The sequence below is a fragment of the Melanotaenia boesemani genome, chromosome 5 (genome assembly GCF_017639745.1).
Source record: "Melanotaenia boesemani isolate fMelBoe1 chromosome 5, fMelBoe1.pri, whole genome shotgun sequence".
NCBI classification, from domain to species: domain Eukaryota; kingdom Metazoa; phylum Chordata; class Actinopteri; order Atheriniformes; family Melanotaeniidae; genus Melanotaenia; species Melanotaenia boesemani.
The window spans coordinates 17,259,893-17,282,586 of record NC_055686.1 but is presented as its reverse complement, the minus strand read 5'-3'; the positions used below and the strand labels follow the sequence as shown (position 1 = coordinate 17,282,586).

At 36.9% G+C, this 22,694-nt stretch overlaps 1 protein-coding gene across 13 annotated transcripts in view; it reads right to left on the bottom strand.

The window, feature by feature from the left end:
• Positions 1-22,694, bottom strand: part of LOC121640614 (collagen alpha-1(XXV) chain) — a 164,390-nt gene that overhangs the window by 10,182 nt on the left and 131,514 nt on the right. For 11 of the 13 annotated variants that reach the window (XM_041986389.1, XM_041986390.1, XM_041986386.1 and 8 more), the window contains 22 exons: positions 22,298-22,324; positions 19,464-19,508; positions 14,474-14,506; positions 13,354-13,389; positions 11,614-11,658; positions 10,205-10,267; positions 7,183-7,251; positions 6,361-6,405; positions 5,760-5,804; positions 5,432-5,509; positions 4,846-4,869; positions 3,620-3,664; positions 3,362-3,406; positions 3,117-3,197; positions 2,955-3,017; positions 2,772-2,822; positions 2,222-2,248; positions 1,852-1,932; positions 1,479-1,514; positions 960-1,013; positions 795-848; positions 226-252 (listed from right to left, as the gene is read on the bottom strand). In XM_041986389.1, coding sequence (XP_041842323.1) covers positions 226-252; positions 795-848; positions 960-1,013; positions 1,479-1,514; positions 1,852-1,932; positions 2,222-2,248; positions 2,772-2,822; positions 2,955-3,017; positions 3,117-3,197; positions 3,362-3,406; positions 3,620-3,664; positions 4,846-4,869; positions 5,432-5,509; positions 5,760-5,804; positions 6,361-6,405; positions 7,183-7,251; positions 10,205-10,267; positions 11,614-11,658; positions 13,354-13,389; positions 14,474-14,506; positions 19,464-19,508; positions 22,298-22,324 — 1,074 coding nt within the window. The remainder of the gene's footprint in view (positions 1-225; positions 253-794; positions 849-959; positions 1,014-1,478; positions 1,515-1,851; positions 1,933-2,221; positions 2,249-2,771; positions 2,823-2,954; positions 3,018-3,116; positions 3,198-3,361; positions 3,407-3,619; positions 3,665-4,845; positions 4,870-5,431; positions 5,510-5,759; positions 5,805-6,360; positions 6,406-7,182; positions 7,252-10,204; positions 10,268-11,613; positions 11,659-13,353; positions 13,390-14,473; positions 14,507-19,463; positions 19,509-22,297; positions 22,325-22,694) is intronic. The other 2 variants (XM_041986393.1, XM_041986391.1) reach the window with 2 other exon arrangements.

Sequence of the window (22,694 nt, the reverse complement as noted above, 5' to 3'; positions counted from 1 at the left end):
AGTAAATAACGATGGATAAAGGGATAATTGACTAATAATGCTGAGAAGCTTGAGTGTTTTATGTTGCTGCATTTGATCCTGAAATCTTCCTGTATGTTTAAAACATTTTTACATTTTGAGGCTTTTCTGTCAAGCATTCTTGTACAAGACAGCACTACTTTAATTAGGTTTCTACTTCTCCTTCATCCTTCACAAAAAGAGAGCAAAATAATTAAACAGACTTACATCCAAGCCTGGTGTTCCAGCAGCTCCCTGCAATAAAAAAAACACAAATGTCAACATTAACTGCAATTTACTCTGTTTTTAGTAAAAGGAAAACATATAAATTGTGAAATAAAATCAAATATGCTTAAGAAATTTAAGTAGAAACAATAATTACAAAATATAAAACTGGACATTAAAATGCTACAAAATTGGGGATAAAGTGATACAAATACTAATGTTAAAAATGAATATAGATACTGTTTTCTTTCCTTTTTAAAAATAGTTTTAAAGGGTATGTATTATTAAAAAAACACCCCTTTTCTGTTTGAGAGTGTATATTTAGGTGTCTGAAGCTGTTATGTTCTTCAGCATCCTTACATAGACACTTCTTATAAACCAGAAAAAAATGCTTCTTTATTTAAATTCCACATGGGTTTAACCTCAAATGTGGATCTAATGTAGATTTTCAACTTGCTGAAGCTTAACTTCTGTCAATATAATAATAATAATAATAATAATAATAATAATAATAATAATAATAATAATAATAATAATAATAATAATAATAATAGTATGATTGTTAGACTTACAGGTAGGCCATAAGGTCCTCGTGGTCCTGGCTCGCCTGGTGCTCCCCTCTCACCCTGTCGCAAAGAAAGTAGTTTTTCATAAACCAAGACTTTAACAGTGCTTAAATTCTACATTTACAATAAAAATGGCTTAGATTTAAGGAAAAAATGTTTTGTCAGTCTTACTATGTCACCCTTCGGACCGGCTGGACCAGCTGGACCTGGAGGCCCATCAGTGCCCTGCAGAGTGTAGCGTTGCCATGGTGAGTTTACATCTCCAGACTTACATCTTTTTTTATATATATATATATATTTTCCAAGCAAATACATTCTCTGCATTGTACAGTATTTCTATCTGGTCCGAGATACACCCAGCACACAGAACTAGCAGACGTGCATTGGCCACAAAGGACACTTAAAACACTGCTGACACAGTTAATGTATGAGTGTCTGTTAATGCTCAGTTAATGCAACACGGACAAAACAGGAGCCTTGAAAATGTTTGCTTTCTCACTGTCCTGTGAACTAAACGCAGTTTGGCTTCTTCAAACTTATCAGACTTTATTTGTATGTATTTTTGTTGACCATGTGGTACATAGAAAGAGTTGACATGAAGTAAAAACATGAGGAAAAGAGGAGTGTATGGAGGGTAAAATAAGTTGACAGATGTCTGGTGGTGAAGCCTCTTTATCACATGACACTCACCCTAATTCCGGGCTTGCCGTCCAAGCCAGAGGCTCCCTGTGTGGTTATGGAGGTATGAGTGACATGAACAAGGCGGGATTAGTACCAGATGAACACTGTTATTAGGACAGGTTGATGGCAGGGTTCACAACAACTAAATTACACTGTGTTACAGGGAGCTTGGAAAAGTAGTCAGCCCAGGCAAAATGAAAATGAGGACAGAAACTGGAGAAGGCATTATAGAAACACACACACACAAACACACACTCTTGTGTGCACACTAAGGCACAACGAGAAATCTAACAGGGCTGTGAAAGTAGTAAAAAATCTGTATAAAAACCTGACAGGTAAAAGAAAACGCTGGAAACATCCTGTGGTGCTCTGCAATACTTACAGGGAGCCCCAATGGTCCACGGTCCCCTTTGTGTCCTGGTTCCCCTCTCATACCCTTCATACCATGCAAACCGGGCTCCCCCTAAGAGAACAAGGGCCAGTTATTGTATCTGTGAATCATCAGGTGCTGTAAAATTCTGCCAAGCCAGAAATATTTTCATCAAACTTTCAACCTCTCACATCCTGTATCAGATCTTTGCTAGAATCTTTCCTACTTTTTAAGGACATAATTTCAGATCCAGTTCCCCTCCTGTAGACAGTTATTTGGGGCCTCCACTTTCCTAATTTCCTCACATTCCTTAGTGACACATTGCACATCATGCTGATATATTGTCAAATAATAGCTTTGTATGCAAGTTCTCTTTCTTTACCTTTGGTCCAGGGAAGCCATGGGGTCCCTAAAAATATTGAGAACAGAAAAATATTAGTTTTTCATCACCCTTTTTGGTGTATGATTAATAACTTTTCTGTCATTTTTTTCCATTTCTCTGGAAGATTTCAAAGAATCAAGGGAAGTGCCGCCCTGGGTTCTGGGAGCCAAACACTGCTGAGAAATTACAGAGAAGTCAAACTGGAAGGCTAGGACGCTCAGTGATAATAAGTGACGGTTCAAGTGTGTCTATCATTGGTAATATTTCATGATAATTTAAACTTGCAGCAACATGAACTAAATCACTCTGCAGTGTTTGCTTTAACAGTCTTTTGATTTTAGTGAGAACACTGTGTTGCTGTGTTCCTGCAACAAAATAATCATACACACCTGCTTGTTCACTAGCAGGAAGGAGCAACATTACAAGTGCTGATACATTATACTGTACCTCTCTACATTAACCAAGAGGGCTTATGTTTAAGAGTGTCTAAGGTAAGTACAGCATAGTATTCACTGACAGGACAATAATCTCATTAGGGTAAGACACTCACCATAGGTCCAGGGGGGCCATGGGGCCCTGCTGGCCCTGGAGTCCCAATAATCTGAGAATATATATACATTTCCATATGATTTATACACATTGAATGAACAAAATAAACAGCTGCATAACTTGCTATGAACATAATTAGTAAAACTGAAGATATTCATGGTATGTTCATATAAACGTTACTTACAGATGGACCTTGAGGACCAGGAAGTCCTGAATCTCCTTTATCCCCTTTTACTCCATTGACACCCTAAGGAACAAACGTGCCACAAGATGTTTTGTTTGAAGATTACAGAGATAAATACATTTTTAGAAACGTTTTATCTGAGTGGGTATGTGCAGTTCTTACAGGTAAGCCAGGTAGACCAGTAGTTCCTTTCTCCCCAGAGGCCCCGGGCATTCCCATGTCACCTTTGGAACCTTTATAGCCCTGAGAGAAGTCAAGGAGATGTACAAAGATAGATATGATCCATTTTAACTTGTTAAACTACTATTTTGTTAGTAGTTTGAATAAATGCGAAAAAAAACTAATCAATATTATTTATAAAAGTATTCAAAACAGAACTCTGTAGATGATAGGATTGATCAACTCACTCTTTCTCCATCAAGTCCAGGGAGACCAGGCATGCCACGTTCCCCCTGAGACCACAGACAAAGCAACTTTTTACAAAAATGTTATAGTTTAATTTAACAATCATTGGGCAATTAAATATGTGATGACCAACAGCTGCTGGTCTATGTGATAATCACACCCATTAGAAAATCTTTGACATTTAATTTAAAGGAGAAGCAGGGTTTGCAAGAAATAAGAAAAGATACAGACACACTTTTATTCTTTCTTTTTTTTTTTACCTTTATGCCCTGTGGTCCAACTGGTCCAGGCGGACCTGGAGGACCCTGAACAGAGACAAAGACAGAGACATTTGATTAAAAACTTTTAACTCATGCAATGAACTATCATTTCTGCATACGTTTACACAATCAAGCCTGGTTTAAATACACTACAGCTGCATTCAAATGTAAAAATAATGCAGACTCCATTCGATGAATAACAAAGAACCATCACAATGATTTGCAAACACTTAGCAGTCTGTTGTATACTATGAACAAGATGCTTAACTGAAAGACACATGCCAACGCCATAACAATGAGAAAACATAAAAAAAAAAAAAAAAAAAAAAAATACAACCAGTGACAGATTTACATATTATGATGTTAGGATGTAAGGGCTCCATGACCAGGCTGTAATTAAACCACATATCCAGCGCCATTTAAAGCAAGATATTTCAGAGCAAAGTCAAAGATGCTAATTCAAAACCTTGTTAATCGATGTAATGCATTATCAGAATGTCAACAGAATCCCTGAAACTAAACCTGCTAACTTCTTTCAGATTGGTCTAATCTGATTGAGAATGTGTGTCATCATGAATGATGCTAGTGATACAAATTTTCTAACCAGCTGGTGTTCTACTAATCTTCAGAGCTGAGGAGCAGTTTTTCAAACTCTGTCCTGAAGGTTTAAGGTGCTTCCCTGCTCCAATACACCTGATTCAAATGAACTGGATCCAGCTTCTTGTCAAATTCTACACAATAACTCATTCATTTCAGTCAGGTGTGTCGAAGCAGGGAAACAACTACAACTTGTCTCCAACTTGCCGTCGTTTATTACATAACCAAATACTATCTGTTAATAAGGAATTAAAGAAACTGCAAAAAAAAAAAAAAAAAAAAAATAATAATATATATATATATATATATATATATATATATATATATATATATATATATATATATGTCTTTCAAAGCTAATACAAACAGAAGATAATAAAATTTCTGTTGTTTAGACTTTCAAGGGGAGAACCAGCAGCTCAGGTATGTACGGTTGTTTTCACAGACACACAATCAAGGCGCTGAATACTCTTTCATTCATTGTCAAACAAACATGTTGCTGGGTGTGGGAGCACAGATACAACTGAGAAGTGCACACTGGCGTTGGTACAAGGTTGAACCCATGTTAGGACAAAGATGAATTACTTGTGAAGTTGACACAATACAGAGAATACACAGAGCCTATTTACCGTAACTGTAATAGTGGTTATCTTCTGTTGTAGGCCAAAGGAGTGGAAATGGGATGAGGTGGGAGATAAGATTGCAGAGGTCACATTTAAGAAATCTTTATGTCAACACATTTCTGCAGTTAGTTCTTTTTTTAAAGAACAAAATGCTTAATTTATATTAAAGTAGCGTGAACCATGTTAACTTAAAGATATTCTACTTTACTTGTAAATTAATGAACAATTGACAGGAATTTAAAAATGTGAGGTATCATACATGGTAAGTTCATATAGAGTTTGAAAAAAATAGATTCTTTTTGCATGCATTTGGCCCACTTCGGTCAACCAGAGCAACCTGTTAAATACCCATCCACCCCCCACTGCATCTCCAGTATCTTTATTTTTTTTTATGTGAATTTAAATGTAATCTGAGTTGAAATTTGCTAAGCCTTGGCAGACTTGAGAGTATATCTTGGCAACGGTTTAATAATTCATCAATTACTTGTAAGTGAGAGGCCACATCAAACAAAAAAGCATGTTTTTATTTGGCCCTTTTCTTCTATAGTTACGGAGACTGAAACATGCTGCTTTAGGTAAGAACTTGTCTGACCTGCAAGGCCTCTTGAATGTTTCCATTGTAGTCGATAATTTCAGTTGCTCCTTGGTCTCCTTTTTGTCCAGGAGGGCCCTGTAAAAAAAACAAGGACTGCATTTCAGCATATCACCATCCACATAATGTCAATTTTTAAGTCACGTTTTTATCAATGTCTCTGCAAACTGCTAATGTCTCACTGCTGCCCCCTGGTGGTACAATCTATTTGTTTACGTTAACATTGCTGTAGTGCATCTTTATTTTAGCATTGATCAGCATGCAGCTTAATAAAAACATTGCATGAGGGGTTGCAGCAAAAGCATTTATCTGTGATATAATTGCTTACCTTTGGGCCGGCCAACCCCAAGTCTCCTTTATCTCCAGTCTCCCCCTAATTTGAGAGGAGACACAAAGTATGTATCTACATTCTTATATGTGGAAATGAATGATTACAATTTGGATCAACACTGTTTGTCACATCATACCTCACTCTAGTGCAACAAGCTTCTGTTTTACATCATCATTTATTATGGATAAATTAAAAATGTTTGCGTTAATATGCAAGCGAGCGTGATTCTGTTCTTGTTAAAATTTTGTCTGTGCATATCACAAAAAGTGTGACCCCATTATAATGATACTCCTGCTATTATGAATAATTAGTATCATTAATAAGACTCAACTAGCACTGAATGTTATTTACAGACGTGATGACATGATGGTTTTCACCTGTAAACTGTTTGTCTGCAGGTTTTTAACTTCAGATTATATCATTTGATGACAGACATTCCCACAAGTGATTAAGTCAAATACGTTAGAGCCAGCGGTAACAATCTGACTGTGGAAATCCAAGATCATTGCTAAATACATCTAGCTGGGTCTTTTCCCCAGGCATCTGGTAATTACATTGCTGTCCACAAAATTAAAGAAAACATTTGTGCCATGCTCACCTTTGACCCTTTTGGGCCCGGCATGCCAGCCTCTCCCTGTGAGCCCTGTCATGACAAAGAAAGTAAAGATAATTAAAAGAACAAAGGCTTGATAGTAATTATGGTAAAGGAACGTTAGATACTTGAGATCCAGACATAACATAAAACACTCCCTTATGGGTTCAGTCAGTACGCATTACAAAAAAATCTGTGTATTTCTAATGGATATTTCACAGGGAAAATGTCGTCGACCTCTCCAACTTTTCCTGAGGGACCAACACAGTCAGCTTCACAAAAATAGCCAGCTTTTAATATGCCAAGCTGCCAAGCACGAAGAAAGTGTTTATTTGAACTCTGTCACTGACAAAGCCAGGACTTCACTTGTTGGGCTTCTGATAGGGTGTGAAGCAGATCTCTGCACCGTCTAAGTTTAGATTGGAGCTCAAGCAACCTGCAGGGTCAGTGGCAGACATAAACAATGGTAAACTCATTTATATATGGTTTACTTTAAGAAGACTTCTGAGAAAGTCATGAACTTATCACTGGCCATAATGGTTTAGCCAGCTTTCTTTGTTGAGAAAAGCACAAGTTTGACAAACATTGGGTTGCTTTATGTATGAAATGTGCTATATAAACAGATTTGCCTTGCACTGAATTTGAATGAACCTCAATAAGAGAATGTATCTTACTTTATCAAGTAAAAAACTCTACTTTAAGCAAAAATGCTCTAGATGGCAGCAAAGCAACAAGGAGGAAGCTCAAAAAAATCAACTGCTCCAGACTTGAGTTTTCATTTGATTGATGCCATACATATGTGCAAGAATACACTTGAATGTTATTGACCTTTGGTCCAACAGGTCCGATTTCTCCTCGTTCTCCCTTTCCTGGTGGTCCGTGCTCACCTCTCTCCCCCTGTTCAGACAAAATAAATAAAAGAAAGTGCTCAATTACATAGATGAGTTTCTGCTGCAGTTCCTCACAGCACTGCTGATCAAGGCTCCGTTTCTTTTACTGTCAGCAGAAGAGCTGCTGTGCATTTTCTGAACATCAGGCATGGCCTTCAGCTCCCTTTCTGTTAAATGCTGCTGACATGACTGAGGAATCTGAATCATTTCTCTCCAGAGTGTGCTTACTCAACAGATTTACATTTTGAACTGTACATATTTATGCTGAGTCCACACAATGTGCTTGCTGGTAGGCAGGACCTTGGACAAGGTTGAGTTTATTTTCAAGAAAACCCCAAATGAGTTTTTTGAATCATCCTGCTTTTTATGTTCCTGAGGTTGAAAATCCAAAGACAAATGTACATGTAAGCTATTGTAGTTGGGGAGAAATTTCTTTCAAGGGAAAGTGACCTTAAACAGCCATTAGGGGGAGATGTGGTGAAACTGAAGTCAATTGCTGACAACCGTTATTCAGCAATTTTAACTTTTTGTTGTTGTTTGCCTGTTTTTTTTCCCCACATAAGTGCTCTTGATAAGTTATTATACAGTCATAGAATTGATTGGTACTTTACAAACTAAAAGTTGTGATAATATTATTGTAAGTAGAGCATTTTGGTTCAATGCTGTTGTTTTAAATGTGCTTTATGAATAAAATTAGACTGGAAGTACTGGAATTAGACTTTTCAGCTTCACTCTAACATTGTACTGAAAATTTTTAAAGCTTAAATAAAGGCAAGTGGACTTTTATTTCTTGGACCATTTATTTATTCTAGTCCTGTTGGCTTTATTCAAGCTATAATAAAAAAAAAATGTGAATCTACACCAACATTGTACTGACTACTCAGTATGTAGGATTTAACCCTTAAAACTCTACTAGATTGTGGTGCCCACAAGCACTATCACTTAGCCCATTAGACCGACGTGACATATATGTTACATACAGTTTCTGAGACATTTTGCTTAAATTTATGGTATAAACTTTGCTCAAAATCCTGTGGAACACAATCTGATATTCGTCTTCTGTCCCTCAATTGATACCTAGAAGCAGTCAACCATATATATATATATATATATATATATATATATAAAAAGATATTTTTAATATATCACATGGTAATACATAGTAGACCCCCCCCCCCCCCTTTTTTTTGTTACATTTTGTTAAAGGACAAATAAAGACCTCAAAATATGGCATTTATTTTGAGTCTTCATGGTAAATCCACAACGGGTGATCTGTGATCACATAATTATTTATCACATTTTCATTTTAAAAAATTCCTATCACTAGGATGTTGCTAAGAGACCTCTTTTTAACCTGGAAATTATGAAGAAGCCACTTCCTGTCAAACTAATTAGATAGCTTAAATTGATGGTGATGTCCAATCAAGAGCAAAGATCAACAAGTGACAAGAAAGTTATATGTCTGTCTGAAAAGAACAAAAATAATGGTCCTCCATGGCAGGAATAAAGCCACTTAGCTCATTTTTGATGCACGGTGGTGCCAAAAATGAGCTAAGTGGGTGTTGGTTTTGTGAGGATAGTAGGCAAATAGTCCCATAAATAAAAATAATAATAATAAAAAAAAACAAATTGGAGGAAAAAATGTAAATATGTCAATAGTTTTTGTTGTGTGTTTGTTTCAATGCCTATATTTTTTCTTTTGAAAGCCAAAACTTGAGATAATGACATGCAGAAGATAAAAGGTTTGGTCGCTGTTAATCTGCGTGTTCTAAGTACTGCTGGTAATAAATTCACTTGTTTTTTGTTTGTTTGACCTGTAATGGCCAACATATGTATTGATACATTCATATTTGCTCTCATAATAATAAAAAAAAAACAGTGTGGGGTTTTAGAAGTTAATGACATCTAGTGACACAGTTTCATACTACCATTATGTAAAAAAGCCTTGGGTCTGTTGTAACTTTTTGTTTGTTTTGCTTAGAAAGCTTCCTAAATAAAGACAACCATGATGAGAGCAAGATAAGTTCTCTAAAATCAAAAGAAAATTTGTTTCAGTGCTTTCTTTATTATCTCCTTTAAATAGGAATACCTGGATCATCCTGTGTGAAAGAGGAAAGGAAATATTCTAGGAGGAGATGTACATGAGATATGCATCCAGAATGACGTGAGATTCTTTTCATTCATTTTTACCATCATGTAACAACAATATTTTCCAGTTTGGTCCATTTTTTCTTTACTTAAATTACCAACCTTGACAATGGAGTAATAGCCTATATGATACAAGTAAGATTTATATAATAAATGTATTCAATCATTTTATTATATAACAGATTTTTATATAATAAAGTGAAAAGAAACATGAGAATCAGGGGCTGAAGTATTAATGTGCTTTTAGTGGAGTATGAAAATAATATTTGTGGCCACATAAAAAAAATGATAGGCTTTTTCTTGAAGTTTTGTTTGGTTTGTCCATTTTTGGCTACTCCAGCAGAGTCAATAGTTGACTCAGCGAAAAGGAACCCTTGAGATTTTTTACTTTCATGTGGTATTTCCAGAAATTAAAGCTAATTTATCAGTATTATATCACATTTCTAGCTTTTTGCCTCCATAAATGTTGAACACTGAAACTTAAAGCAACAGTCAAGGATTATGCAAAACGAATGTTTTCTGATTATCAAAGCACTGCAAACAGAATGATGCAAAAGGAAAATGTTAACATAATTCTTGTGTGTCATTATCACTGCTGACTCCACAGTGTGATAATGTCATGACTCAAAGGAAGCAGCAAAGGATTAGCTCGTTGTGACTGCTTCCATATGACCTTTCTGAGGAGATGGAGGGTTTTATTTTGTGTTGGTAAAGTGACAATAATGGAAACATCGTGATCATGATCACAGTAATGGGATGGGATACCTGCACAGAAAGAAACAAGATTACTGAGGAAAACTTAGGTGGCCAACCTTTGTTCCTGGGAGTCCTGGAAGCCCGGGTTCTCCCTGGGGACCAAGGAATCCAGGCTCACCCTGAAAAGAAAAAAAAAAATCAGCAACTATTACTCATGCTTCCATTGGGCATTTTTGGTGTAGCACTTCTAATGAGCTCTGAAAACATACACAAGATTCATGGCCAAATACATTCATAATGACAGCCATGCACTTACTGCTCTCACGCTCTTACATGCACAGAAACATACTGAGGAAGGCATGCATAAATCACATAAACAGACACACTATCAGCGGTTTGTTAATTTATCCCCTCGTTTCTTATAAATTAAAATCTTTCTCTCTCATGAGGCTGAACAGACGATACGAATGACCTTATTAGAAACTCATCAGGACACGCACAAGTATTCTGATGAAGAGTGTGTAAAAACCAGAGTTGAAGAAGCTTTAACATTTTCTACTTTCACTAATGAGGAGTGAGCTTCCAGTATGAGGTGTGATTCTTACATCTGATCGTGATGTAAACTACTTAACTGGAATATATTATTACACCATCTGCAACCAAAGTCCTCACTACAGTACATTAGATGCTCAGGAAGCCCTTGGAGAGGTAATGGGCATTTGGCTTTCAAACTTCAATCTTTGATTGTATAAACAGCAAAGAATGCAGAGTAGAACAAAACGCAAGCCGGGCTGAGAACCTGTAAGTGCAACGTTAGCAAAATTTTGTTAGAATCCATCAAGCATACAGGCCTCTTAAGTGGAAACAGGAGTATATAAAAATATAAAATGAAAGGGATTTTTACAAGGCCAGCACATTACCGGCATACAACAAGAAAAACAAAACCAAAACAGTAACAAGCGTCAGCATCATGCCTGTGTGAGCATTCCTTGCATTCACAAGTTATTTTTCAAGCTAATGGTCCTGAAGTACACAAGTGTGGTTTCTATTCTTTAAACATAAGATGGCAGTGATTTATTGAGTGCATTTGTGCATTTAAGTTTTGTTGCCGACTTAAAAAGAAGAAACACAACCTGTAGTTAATAAATGTAATAAATAAAAATCAATTTGGCACTGACTACCTTGTTTTGAAAAGTCCAGAATAAGACTGAAGGGTTTACCAGGGATGCAATTCACATATCTTAACAAGACAATTATCCTGCTGAGTTCTGATGTGTTAAGGTCAAAAGCTCTGAAATCCTCACTTTTCACTGCATTTAAGGTGTTTGCAGTATTTTACCTCTACTGCAGATAGACATTCAAGTCTACTGCAGTTGCAAATCCCTCACATCAGGAAAGGCATAAGACCTTAGTGCCATATACAAGCCATGACGATAGGTCAGCGGAGTGTTGCTCATTTGGCTGAAGCGGATGGACAGGGACAACACTGAGGGAATGACTGGGGATAAAACAGCGAAGCAATTACCTTTATCCCTGGGAGTCCAGGCAGCCCTGGAAGTCCTGGCTCTCCCTACACAGGAAGAGTGTGACATGTTACAGCCAAGCCAAGCTAAGCTGAGTCAAGCCTCATTTGTAGGCTCTTTGGGGTTCTTTTGGCTTTACACATTAAGTTGTAGTTGTGATTTCTCTAGCTATTAATCTGCTATAGTTCTACTGCAGCCTACTGTCCATAGTACAGTATGTTACAAGCATTAGCATAAGAGACTGCACATGCATGCCCAAACCAACTCATGCAGCTTGACAGTGTTATTAGTGCTTGTTATAACAATTAATTCTTCACAAAAAGCAAAAAATTATTTTAAATTTCATTATTATATTGGTTCTGGAAGGTGTGAAAAAGGTCTGGTTTCCCAATGGAAAAACTGTCAGATATTTTGGGTTTAAATGCCCAAAGACTGTTTGAGAAAGCTGCAATAGTTTTAGGATTATTAGAGTTTGGCAGCGTCTGAAGCTGAGAGTTGGCGTAGTCTGAACCTACCAAGATCGGGGTCATTGTCAAGTTGAAAACTCAACGCTGAAATCACAAGTAAGGTTGGGCAACGCAAAGTCGTTTGATTCAACAGTGGAAAAATCTGAGGTTGGGTCCCTTGTGAGGCCTCTGAGAGACTTCAAATATAAAAAATTCTGCCTTGGAATAATTTAATGCTCAATTAAGACCATTGTATTTATGGCTTATGAAAAGAAATGATTAGTGCTGCACTCGAATGATCAATTTAAATGGCACTCAGGGGATCAGAGGAGGCTGTAAATTTACATTGTGGAAAGCATTGTAAAATTAATGAATGAAAGTCTTTCTTGTGGAGTCCTACTTCCCCAAAACTTATTGAATATTGTCCAATGGTAAATTTCTAATGGAGGAACAACAACTCAAAATTGTGATTACCATCATGATGAAAAATACAACTGGGAAATGTGCCAGCACAAACAGAATGGACATAAAATGAAAGAGAAGATAAAGCAGTCAAAAATTAGTTAGGCCACACGCATTTTCTTTGCAGCACAGCAGAAGAAAAAAGCCATTCGGTGCGAGTCTGCTTGCCTGGAACCAGTTTGTCCAAACAGAGAAAGGAGAAGGCAAATTAATGGGGTGCAACATGTGGGATTAAAAAGTGTAATTAGATGAGGCCCTGGTGCAATCTCAGCAGCAGTCTTGTCAAGTAAAAGCTTTCAGGAGAATAGCTGCTCCTCGGCTGGGTGGTTGTTTTTATTAATTACTCATCAGCATCTCTTTCTTTAGAAATATTGTTTTTGTCTCCTTGGAAATAAAGCTGGTTTAGAGATATGTAAAAGTTTTAATGAACACTGATGCAAAGCAATGTAATGGGATGGCCTGGTGAGCTTAGACTATTAGCAAACAAATAAATCCTAATGATAATATTAATTCTGATTACACTTCAGGCTCAATTAGGTTTTAAAAAGCAACTTTCATTAATTATGTCTTTCACAATTGACTAAAGCATCACCTTCTATTTCAGTTCTCTAGATCTATGTATATACAGTGATGACAGATACATCAAAAGGCTCTAAGTAACGGTTTTAGATTTTCTATTTCTACTTGGTTGAATATTTCATTTCCATAACCAGAAACTAATATTAACCCTGATATAATAATTTACATGCTTGAACATGTGGACATGGCTGCCACATGGGTTCTTATTGTTTGCTGGATATATGAGAAAGATGTGTAGCAAGCTGCTTTCGTTACCTTTTGTCCACTCCGTCCAGGTTCTCCAGGTTCGCCCTGTAACACACGCAAAGAGTCTTATTTTCATCCGCTTCATATCCGATTCTTAGTCGCTGTTTTATTCTTGTAACAAAATTCGTCAACCCATTTTTGACAGGCAGACTATCTCTGTAAAATCTTATGCATGCACAATTTCTTCCTTCCTTCCTTCCTCCCTCCCAATATGGAGCGCCCTCATTTACTCACTTATAAAACCTTCTAAATATTGTCTCCTTGATTAGTTCTGCAAACTCAGCTAGCACTTTTTTTTTTAGTCTTGGGAAGCGACAGATCACAAAGCATTTAGGTTTTTGGAGGATTTCTGTTTACTCTGGTCAATCAAACCATCTTTCCACATCTTCTTTGTTCCTTGTAAAGTTCACACATGAGCTCTACTTCACAACTATGCCCTTCTGATTTACAATGGTACTGCTCTGTTTGCTCCTTTGGGCTACACCTCCGCAAACTCTCTGAAAACTTGCAGATATACAAACAAAATGACCACAGAGGATGAAGCTCTACCCGAATTCGTATTTAACAAAGAGCATAAATGAGACCTTAGCCTGATGTTATCTGAGCCTTTAGGCTGTTTTGTAATGTTGATATAGTATATGTATAACATATTTTTCAGGAAAATAAATTTCAGAATTTTCTACTATCACACAACACTTTGACTAAGTATGAATTACATTTACCATATATTTTTTTACTGTTTTACTCCTGATCATACTTGCTTTTGTGCTTTTTCCTGGATTAGGAGTTGATTAACTATTTATTTTCTAGCTGGGTTATGACTAACCTTTATGCAAAAACTTGTGTAAAGGAAAACTCATTATTTTGATCATCACACGTAAGCTTGAACTTGCAGATAGTGGTAAGGCAAGGCAAGTTAATCTGTATAGCACATTTCATGTACAAGTCAATTCAAAGTGCTTTAAATAAAACATGCAGAGGAAAAACACACTAAAAAGAAATAAAATATAGACAGAAAAATCTCAAATAAATATGGTAAAATGCAAGGAATAAAATGGTGGAACTAACTCCTCATGGGGATCAAAAAATGTATACAATAAAAAAACATTAGCATTAGCTTTGCGCTCACCTTGATGCCTGCTGCAGAGGAGCCTGCATCTCCCTAAGGTAAAAAAAAAAAAGACAAACGTCAGAAAGACAGAATAAAATACCAAAAATAACAGTTTTTTTTAACAAAGCTCAAGAGACATGAACCAATCCCTGCATTTACTGTTACAAAATGATGATTTATGAAACAAGCCAATTTAGCAAACAATGTTGAATACAGTTTCACAACAGCTGCATTTTTGTGGATAAACTTGTGTCGAAATCCAATTAGAAGGAAAATTGTTTGCTAGTTTAAACAGTGTGAACCCTCAATGTACCTTTTCAAAAAAGCTTGAGACAGAATTTGTGAGACTACAGCACTGGGAATCATTTCATTGTTTTTACAATGTCAGAGTGCAGCTGCATACTGGTGATGACATGAGGGGGTGAAATTTTACACTTTAATAGACGAAGTCTACAACAGTAAATGAGCTAAGAGGACTGATAGATGTTCTGTAACCATTCAAATTTTTTTTTCATTACATATCTTCAGGTAATGTATTGAATTAGACGGAGACAGGGGTACTTATATCGCATTTTTCCAGAGAAACTGTCCAGACATCCAGAACCCAGGCCGTCTCCTATGCATCACATTACTACTGCAGTGTACAGCAAAAGCAGACATGAAACAAGGGGCCAATAAGTGTAATTATGGGTGGTTGGTGGGAAAAAGGAGCAAGGAGGTGGAGATTGGGCTTTTAGCTCTGGTGTGGACTCTGTGGTTTCACTACACATACGGCTCACGCTCAGAAGTCGCTAAAGGAATGCCTCTCGCCCTCAGTTTTTTATGGGAATCATTATGATGCATAGCACACAAGGCAATGTTTAATTGCAGCTTTTTTTGCCCCCTTTTGCAGACTGTTACTGTTTACAGCTGAGCTTAGCTGCACACTCAGGGTGCTTTAACCCTTACCTCAAACCTTTACATTCCATTGTTATATGGACATTTTCACAAGATATTTTATATTTTATTGAGGGTACAAAATCTAAGTGGATGAACTTTTCCAGCTAGCTGGATAAACAGACTACTCATATTACATTTTATGAGAGACAAAAGGCTTAACCATGATTTTACATGATGAAGAAGAGATATGTTTGGCCAAATACTTAAGAAGAAATGTGGATTTCATGTTGTGGTTGACCTAAAAATTTGAATAAAATAAGAAGGAAAAATTCAGAGCTGGTTTACACCTGTTGCTTTTTGGCAGAAGTTGATAGGAGAATACCACACATCTGTACTTCATTGCCACAAAGTAGTAAGTACAGAAGAACTCACCTTTTTAAATACATAATCAAGCTATGGTTGCATTGTAAGGAACCATGCATATTTTACTTTTTTATTTTACATTATTTATCACAGCAAGACCACAACGGTTTGAAAAAATAAATTTACAGCACAGTTTACACAATTTTTATGTATAAAAAAAGCCAGTATTACTTGCATAGAAAGACAGATGAGGATGCTACACAAGCAATTAACACTTGACTCTCATGCTGCTAAAGCTGAAAGCCCTCCAACACTTTTTGTCATGACACATCTAACAGAAGCGACAGCAAGCTCAAGAGCCAAGCGAGAGTTTTGACCAAAGTTTAATCTCTTCCAAATGTAGTTGAATGAGATGGAAAAAGTGGTGGAGCTGGGAGGTGAGTTGAGGTGTGGTACGGAGTGCTAAAATGTCCCATCTGGGCCAATTACCATGGTAAGGCTGCAGCCTGGGATTTAACCACAGAGTTGAGTGAGATGGAGAGCTGTCACCACAGTTCCATTTCATTATAGGCACTCAGACCTGTCACTGCATATTGGCATTTAAAGATAATAGCCTGAGGGTCTCATAATATATGCTTGGTAAATCAGGCCATTTTCCAGCTGTTTGCTTGGGAATGAGATGTGCGAATGAGATGGTGGGAATTAATCTGTGAGCAGTGAAGCCGGGGCGGACTGGTGACAAATGTCATCATTTAATACAACTACAGCCCTTAAAACATGGCTTTCATTCAACATCATAGCCATTAGCACAGATGACCAAATTCAACGGCCTCGGCTAAATATCGACCTCAGTCACGGAGTTTGAATATATGTGAGGCAGCACAAATTATAATTGGCTTGCAGGGGAAGAAAAGCCTTGCCAGCAGCTGATATGAGGCCAGTTCACAAGAACTTGGAGCAGATCTTATGATTCAAGAATCATACCAAGCACAGTACCATGCTGATTGGAGCCAAACATGCATACATGCTGCTTGGAACTTCCCAAAAAACCAAAGCAAGAGTTTACTTGGGTTCTGTCCCCCCCCCCCCAAAAAAAAACCTTTACCGAATTTTTCTATTTGAGAGGACCAACTTTTCAACAAAATGAGTCACAGTTAATTTCACACCTAGTTAAATACTTTGGCAGTAAATGGCTTAGAACTAAAGCTTTTAACTGTGGTAATGATTTGTTTTAAATTAACCCAGAGATTGACATGCAGACGCAGTTGGAAACCGCTCTCCTCACAGTTGATGATGGCTTATGAAAGCAACACAGCAGGTAATGTGCTACATTAATGTAAAATATTAATAGTGGAGGGAAATGAGAACAATTATCCTGGTCCTAAGCACAGTTAACATACTTGCTGCCGGCTGCTTCAGAATTTTCTTTCTTTTATCACTTACTTGACATATATAATTTAAGCAACTTTACAGGTTATGACTGAATATTTACGAAAATGTTGCAGAAAATATTACCTAACAGCTTGCTTGGAATATTTTTGCAGTTGGATTCACACAGTACGATCACCCAGAGACAAATAGTTGTACTTTTTATGCTCTGTACAAACTGATTAGGATAAAATTACAAACAGAAGTGCTTTAGAGGTTATTCAGAGGTTATGGATGTGTTACATTTAATCAAAGCTTTCCTGTAATGCTTTTCATTGATTCTGTTCATGTTGTCTGTTGTCATATTTTTACTAAATGATTTCCACTATGCAAACCAAACTGCCATTAAGGAGAAGTTTTCCCATTTTAAGTCTTTAAACCAAGCTAAACTAACTTTCTGCTGTTTATTGTTTAGTGTTTAATCATTCCATTGATTAAAAATGCAGCTACTACTGCCCATTAAAACGTAGAAAAATCAAGAATGATACATTAATTTATGAGGATTTTCAGTTTGACATTTACAAAGCTGCAAATATGCATGATAATAACCTTGGATTTGAAACCTTGGCATGCAGTCGAGTACTTTAGTGACTTTACTGTAAATCAACAAAACATTCAATCAGTTATCAGTGTCAAGACTTAATATTCCTGCTATCAATAATCAGCACAGCAGTTTGTTTATGTAAAATGATACATTAAAGCCTGTCTGCATTAAAACCTGCCTTTAAGAGTGAGCATAAATGTTACTGACCTGTCTAATTTAGTGTCTTTCACACACCACAGATCACTCTACCATTCAAACAATCTCCTATTGTTTCATACAAACCCCCCCTCTGCAACCCCCCAAGTCTGTCTGCTCACCACACTGAAGCTTTTACTGCTTCACCTCTCACCTTGTGCTACCACAATTTCTTTGCAGAGCGTGCTGTGTATTGTTAACTTTGGCATCATCAACCAAAAAGACTAAGGAAGCTCCTCCCAAGTCCTTCTGTTCTTTGGTTTCCTCTTCCACCAGTGAAACAACAATAATATCGTGGAGGAGCAATTGATCAGGCACAAAACTCTGATGAAGGGGGGCAGTGGGTGTTCTGCTTCGGCATACGTTTTCCCCTCCTGTGCTGAATATCAATCTATCCTGGGTGTTTCTGGCATATGTTAAACTCATCTGAACATATCTTGATTGAAATTATTCCTTCCACATGTTGTGCACCATGCAGAATAAAACACTCTTTTTTTTCTGAGCTGATGTTGACAGTCTGAGATGAGGTAATCTTATCCATCTTAACTTGAAATCTTAAGTATTTCTAGCTTTTTAAACTACCTCCCTTCTCTTTTTATTACAAAACAGATGAGTATGCACTTGAAGAATGAAAGGCAAGTGATTTTCTATAAAAGTCTGAATTCCCATGATATTCAATTTCACTTTTTCTTTTTCAGTCCTGCAGCAAAAAATCCATCACTTTTTTTCGTTTTATTGCACTGAGGTAGACTACATCAAAGTATTGCTTGAGCTACAAAGTTTTATCACCTCCCCCCCCTCCTACTTTCCCTGTTGTTCACTCATTTTCCACAGATGATGTCCTGCATGTGTTTCCCTTGAATTGTGTCCTTCTTGGCTGCCGAGTTCAGCAGTCTTTTAAAAACCACAGCACCCATAAAGTGAGAGGTTATCAAAGTTGTTGTCCACTGAACAGCGATAAATTGGCAGTGACATTTTGAGTACGCTGCTTCCACTCAGCCGCCGGTCAATGAATTTTGTTTTCATATCTAACTCAGTATTCCTTGAAAAAAGAAGCATCTCTGGTGTATAATATGTCTGGTCTTCTGCAACCGCGTTACCACTATTTAGTAAACCTTTATCTCTTTCCAAAATTGAGCGAGTGAATTAGACTTCTCAAAAATGATCTACTCAAATCTATATTAGCTTTATTTCTGAAAAAGATGTGTACAGATGTGTATGTCGATCAGAGCTCCAGTCTGCTTTTTGTTGAGCATGTATCTTAACTTGACAAGCTGCCTTGATGAAAAAATAAAAAAAAAAAATCCCAAATTAATGCAGGAGGCATCCAACCAAAAAATGTGGCGTCAGCGTAGCATTACAATTAAGTTGACATTAAATACAAAGGGTACATCAGCTGCCAGGATGACTGCTGTTGTGCAGCCTTGACAACAGTGCAGCTGATGACACTTGGCCTCTGCTGCTCTCTACAGATCTCATCTCACATGGCTAACATTAACTTTATGCAATGTTTTCTGGCTGCAGCCAGACCATCTACTGTTTCTATGAGCAGGTTCCAAGATATAAACAAAGAGAGGAAAAGAAAAAGGATTTACATACCTTCTCTCCCATGTCACCTTTCGGACCCTCTTCACCCATATCACCCTATGATGAGATCACATGTCATTGATTGAGTCAGTTAAATACAAGAATGAATCAATGTTGAAAAACTGTAAGTCTACAATGAAAAGAGTGATTGTTTCACAGCACAGTGAAGAACATCTCTCTCGCTGACTAACTGCCTTTTTAAAAATGGTTAGTACATTGCAGCAAAATGAAGTACAATTACCATATATGTACAGCAGTGGTTCTTCATTTTTACTTTGATCTCTGAGTCATCACATGTGGTTCAAGTATGACTAATTTCAGGTGATATTATGGAGGACCTAAACTCCTGGCATCAAGAAATAAAACAACTAAAATAAAAATGTTTCTATCGTGTCTGTGCATTAAAGAAACTTTTTAGTGTCAGTGCTCACTGCAACAACGCCGGCAGTGTGGCTCTAAAACTACCATTTTACTGGTGAGCCTCCTCTTTTGATCAAAATGAATATATCTCAAGAAATAACCTGCTGGATAGCTTTTTTTTATTTTTTGGGAAAAAAAAACATTCATGATTTGCATCTCTTTTTTGTCATAAATTTGGCAATCCCCTTGAACTTTCTTTTAAAGTCTCCAAAAGTAGACATTGGTCAAAACGTGTGACAGTAAATAATAAACTGACACAGCATCTGGGTCACAACAAATATGCTTTATGTAAGTTGCAGCAGGGGACAAATGTACAGAAGTTAATGAGAAAATGACCCAATTTCGTTACCTTAGTAAAATGCTCTCAATGACCTTTTAAATTTAACAGTTTTTTTTTTTTGTTTGTTTTGTTTTTTGTATAATAAACTATGATCTTCGTTATGCAAATTGTGCTCTTAAGAGTAAAATTTATGTTGAATCTAGATGTGCTCAGTGGTGTGTGTTGTCTGCAGTTCTGCAGACAAGATGCAATGTTTTTATACAGCCCATGGTGAAGACAAACAAGTCTCTATACAACAACTTTTTGCAGTTGCTAACTTGCTAATTTGATAAACTAAGCTGATATAAAGGTCAACAATGCTTGATATCTGTATATTAGCATGTTGATCAGATAAAAGAACCACTGGGTCTGAGTTCAGCTTTGGTATCAGCTGTATTACATCTTTGCAATGAAATATAATCTACTGTGTCTTCATTAGTGAACCAAAAGTTTCACATGTTGGGTTATCTTTATGTGGATGATATCATCCCATTTATATTTATAACTTTAAGACCCTAAGCTAAGAAACTACTGAAACAGGCTCTATGCTTCTCAGTTTTATAAGTGTTAGAGGCTAACACTATTTTCTTGAATATGACTGCTGGTTAATTGGTTTTCAACTAAAGCCAAAAGCAACAGTTGATGTTGACATGCCTGGCTTTTCTCAAAATTTAAGCTAATAATTGGGCCAAGTTTTAGTGTTGTGTGGCAGCAAAACTAATCATTTCACTTTCAATAAATCCACATGGTTTTCTATTAAAATTAGATTGTGAATCATGCAACAGCTAGGAGTTGCAAGGATATGAAATCAAAGCTTGTGTCATACTGCAGAGTATCATTAAAAAAAGCTGAAAGAAGAAACATAAGATAACCATAACCATCTCCATTTTCAACATTAAGTTTTTCCAATTAAAAATCTATTTGTTTCAAGTTAAAATGAATAGTAGCGTGAAGTTAGGATCAAAACTATTTGCTTTCCTGAATTTGCTTTTTGGCTTTTAAGGAGGAAACCAAAGCCAAAAACTACAATTTACATGACAAAGCTGGCCTTACTTCAGACAGACAATTCTCAGTTTAGAGGCTGGGAACCTCTAAGGGGTCTGACAGGTATGGAAATGAACAAAAATTACATTCTGCTGGATAAATAAATCATTTTGTAAAAGTTCTCTAAGATAGTTTTTCTTTTAATGTTCCTTTAATGATGTAATATGTGAAAGGAGCAACACTGTTTAGACAACAACACTCTGATGAATGCCCAGAAGGGATGAAACATTATTAGGACTTTTAAAAGGTGATCATGAGCAAGAGCAGTGTGCATAAGCAAACATGGTTTGGAACTTATATCATTGAGTAAAGACTAAAGGAATGGTGGATTTTTGGGTAACCCTGGACACCAGTTTCACTCTAACACAAGCTGAAACAATGGAAACCGGTCTACCTTCTCAGACTGTTGAGTTATACTTACAACTTTCTTGAAATGACACGATCTTACGTCATTACAACTTACTGGCTGCAGTTTCAGTAAATGTACATTAAGCAGTTATATGTATCCAGCTAATACTCCACAGGATACCCATAATGCTGTATGTAGTGGTTGCTAGAAGATTGTTTCCACAAAGCCACATTATTACAGTGTACCAGGTATGCTGGCCATAGTAAGTAAGTCTGATTTGCCTCAAAACAACAGCCTGAAGGCCAATTTTGTGGTCGATGAAGCAGACTGAATCATCACTTCCCTCCCCAGCACTGTTGGCCCGGTCAGCGTTCACACCTCCCACCCACTGCTCTCCAACAAGAGTAACTTGGAGCACCATTAGAATTAAGGAATGGAGCAAATAAAGCTGCTGTTCTGGGAGGCTGTTGTCAGGAACTAGACAGGTTATTGCCTGACGTTGGAAAAACTGGGTGCAGTTTCATGACTCATTTAATTACTGACTCACTGATGGCCACATCTCAGATGGGAGTCACCTTTGGAAAAAAAAACAAACAAACAAAAAAAAAAAAAACAGCGGTGCAGATGAAGCTGCCACCGATTTATTTGGAATCCTATTTTAACACATGGTGGGATTCTAAGAGTTATGCTTGGAAATCTGAAGTAGAACTTTACCTTTTCACCTCGTTCTCCCATTTCACCCTGTGGAGATAGAAAGCGGAGTTTTAAACACAGGACAGCTCAGGGGAGTTAGGTTTGGGCTGCAGAATTACTGCAGCCATTCAAGGTCAGATTGTATCTGGGGTTAATTTCATGCTAGATTACAGAAATACTATTGTATTACAGCTCCTTCCCCCCAGTCACACGCTTCAGTGTCAGCTTTTATAATGTATATTTTTGACATTATGACTGTGTGATCATTCAAGTTATCATCTCAGTTTCAGATACATCTAATAATTACAATCAACATGTACTACGATGACATTTCTAAGCACAAACTGATGTCTTCATGCTTAAAAATGGAAAAAAATTAAATGAACATAGCAGAATGTTTTCTAAAGTATGAAGGAAA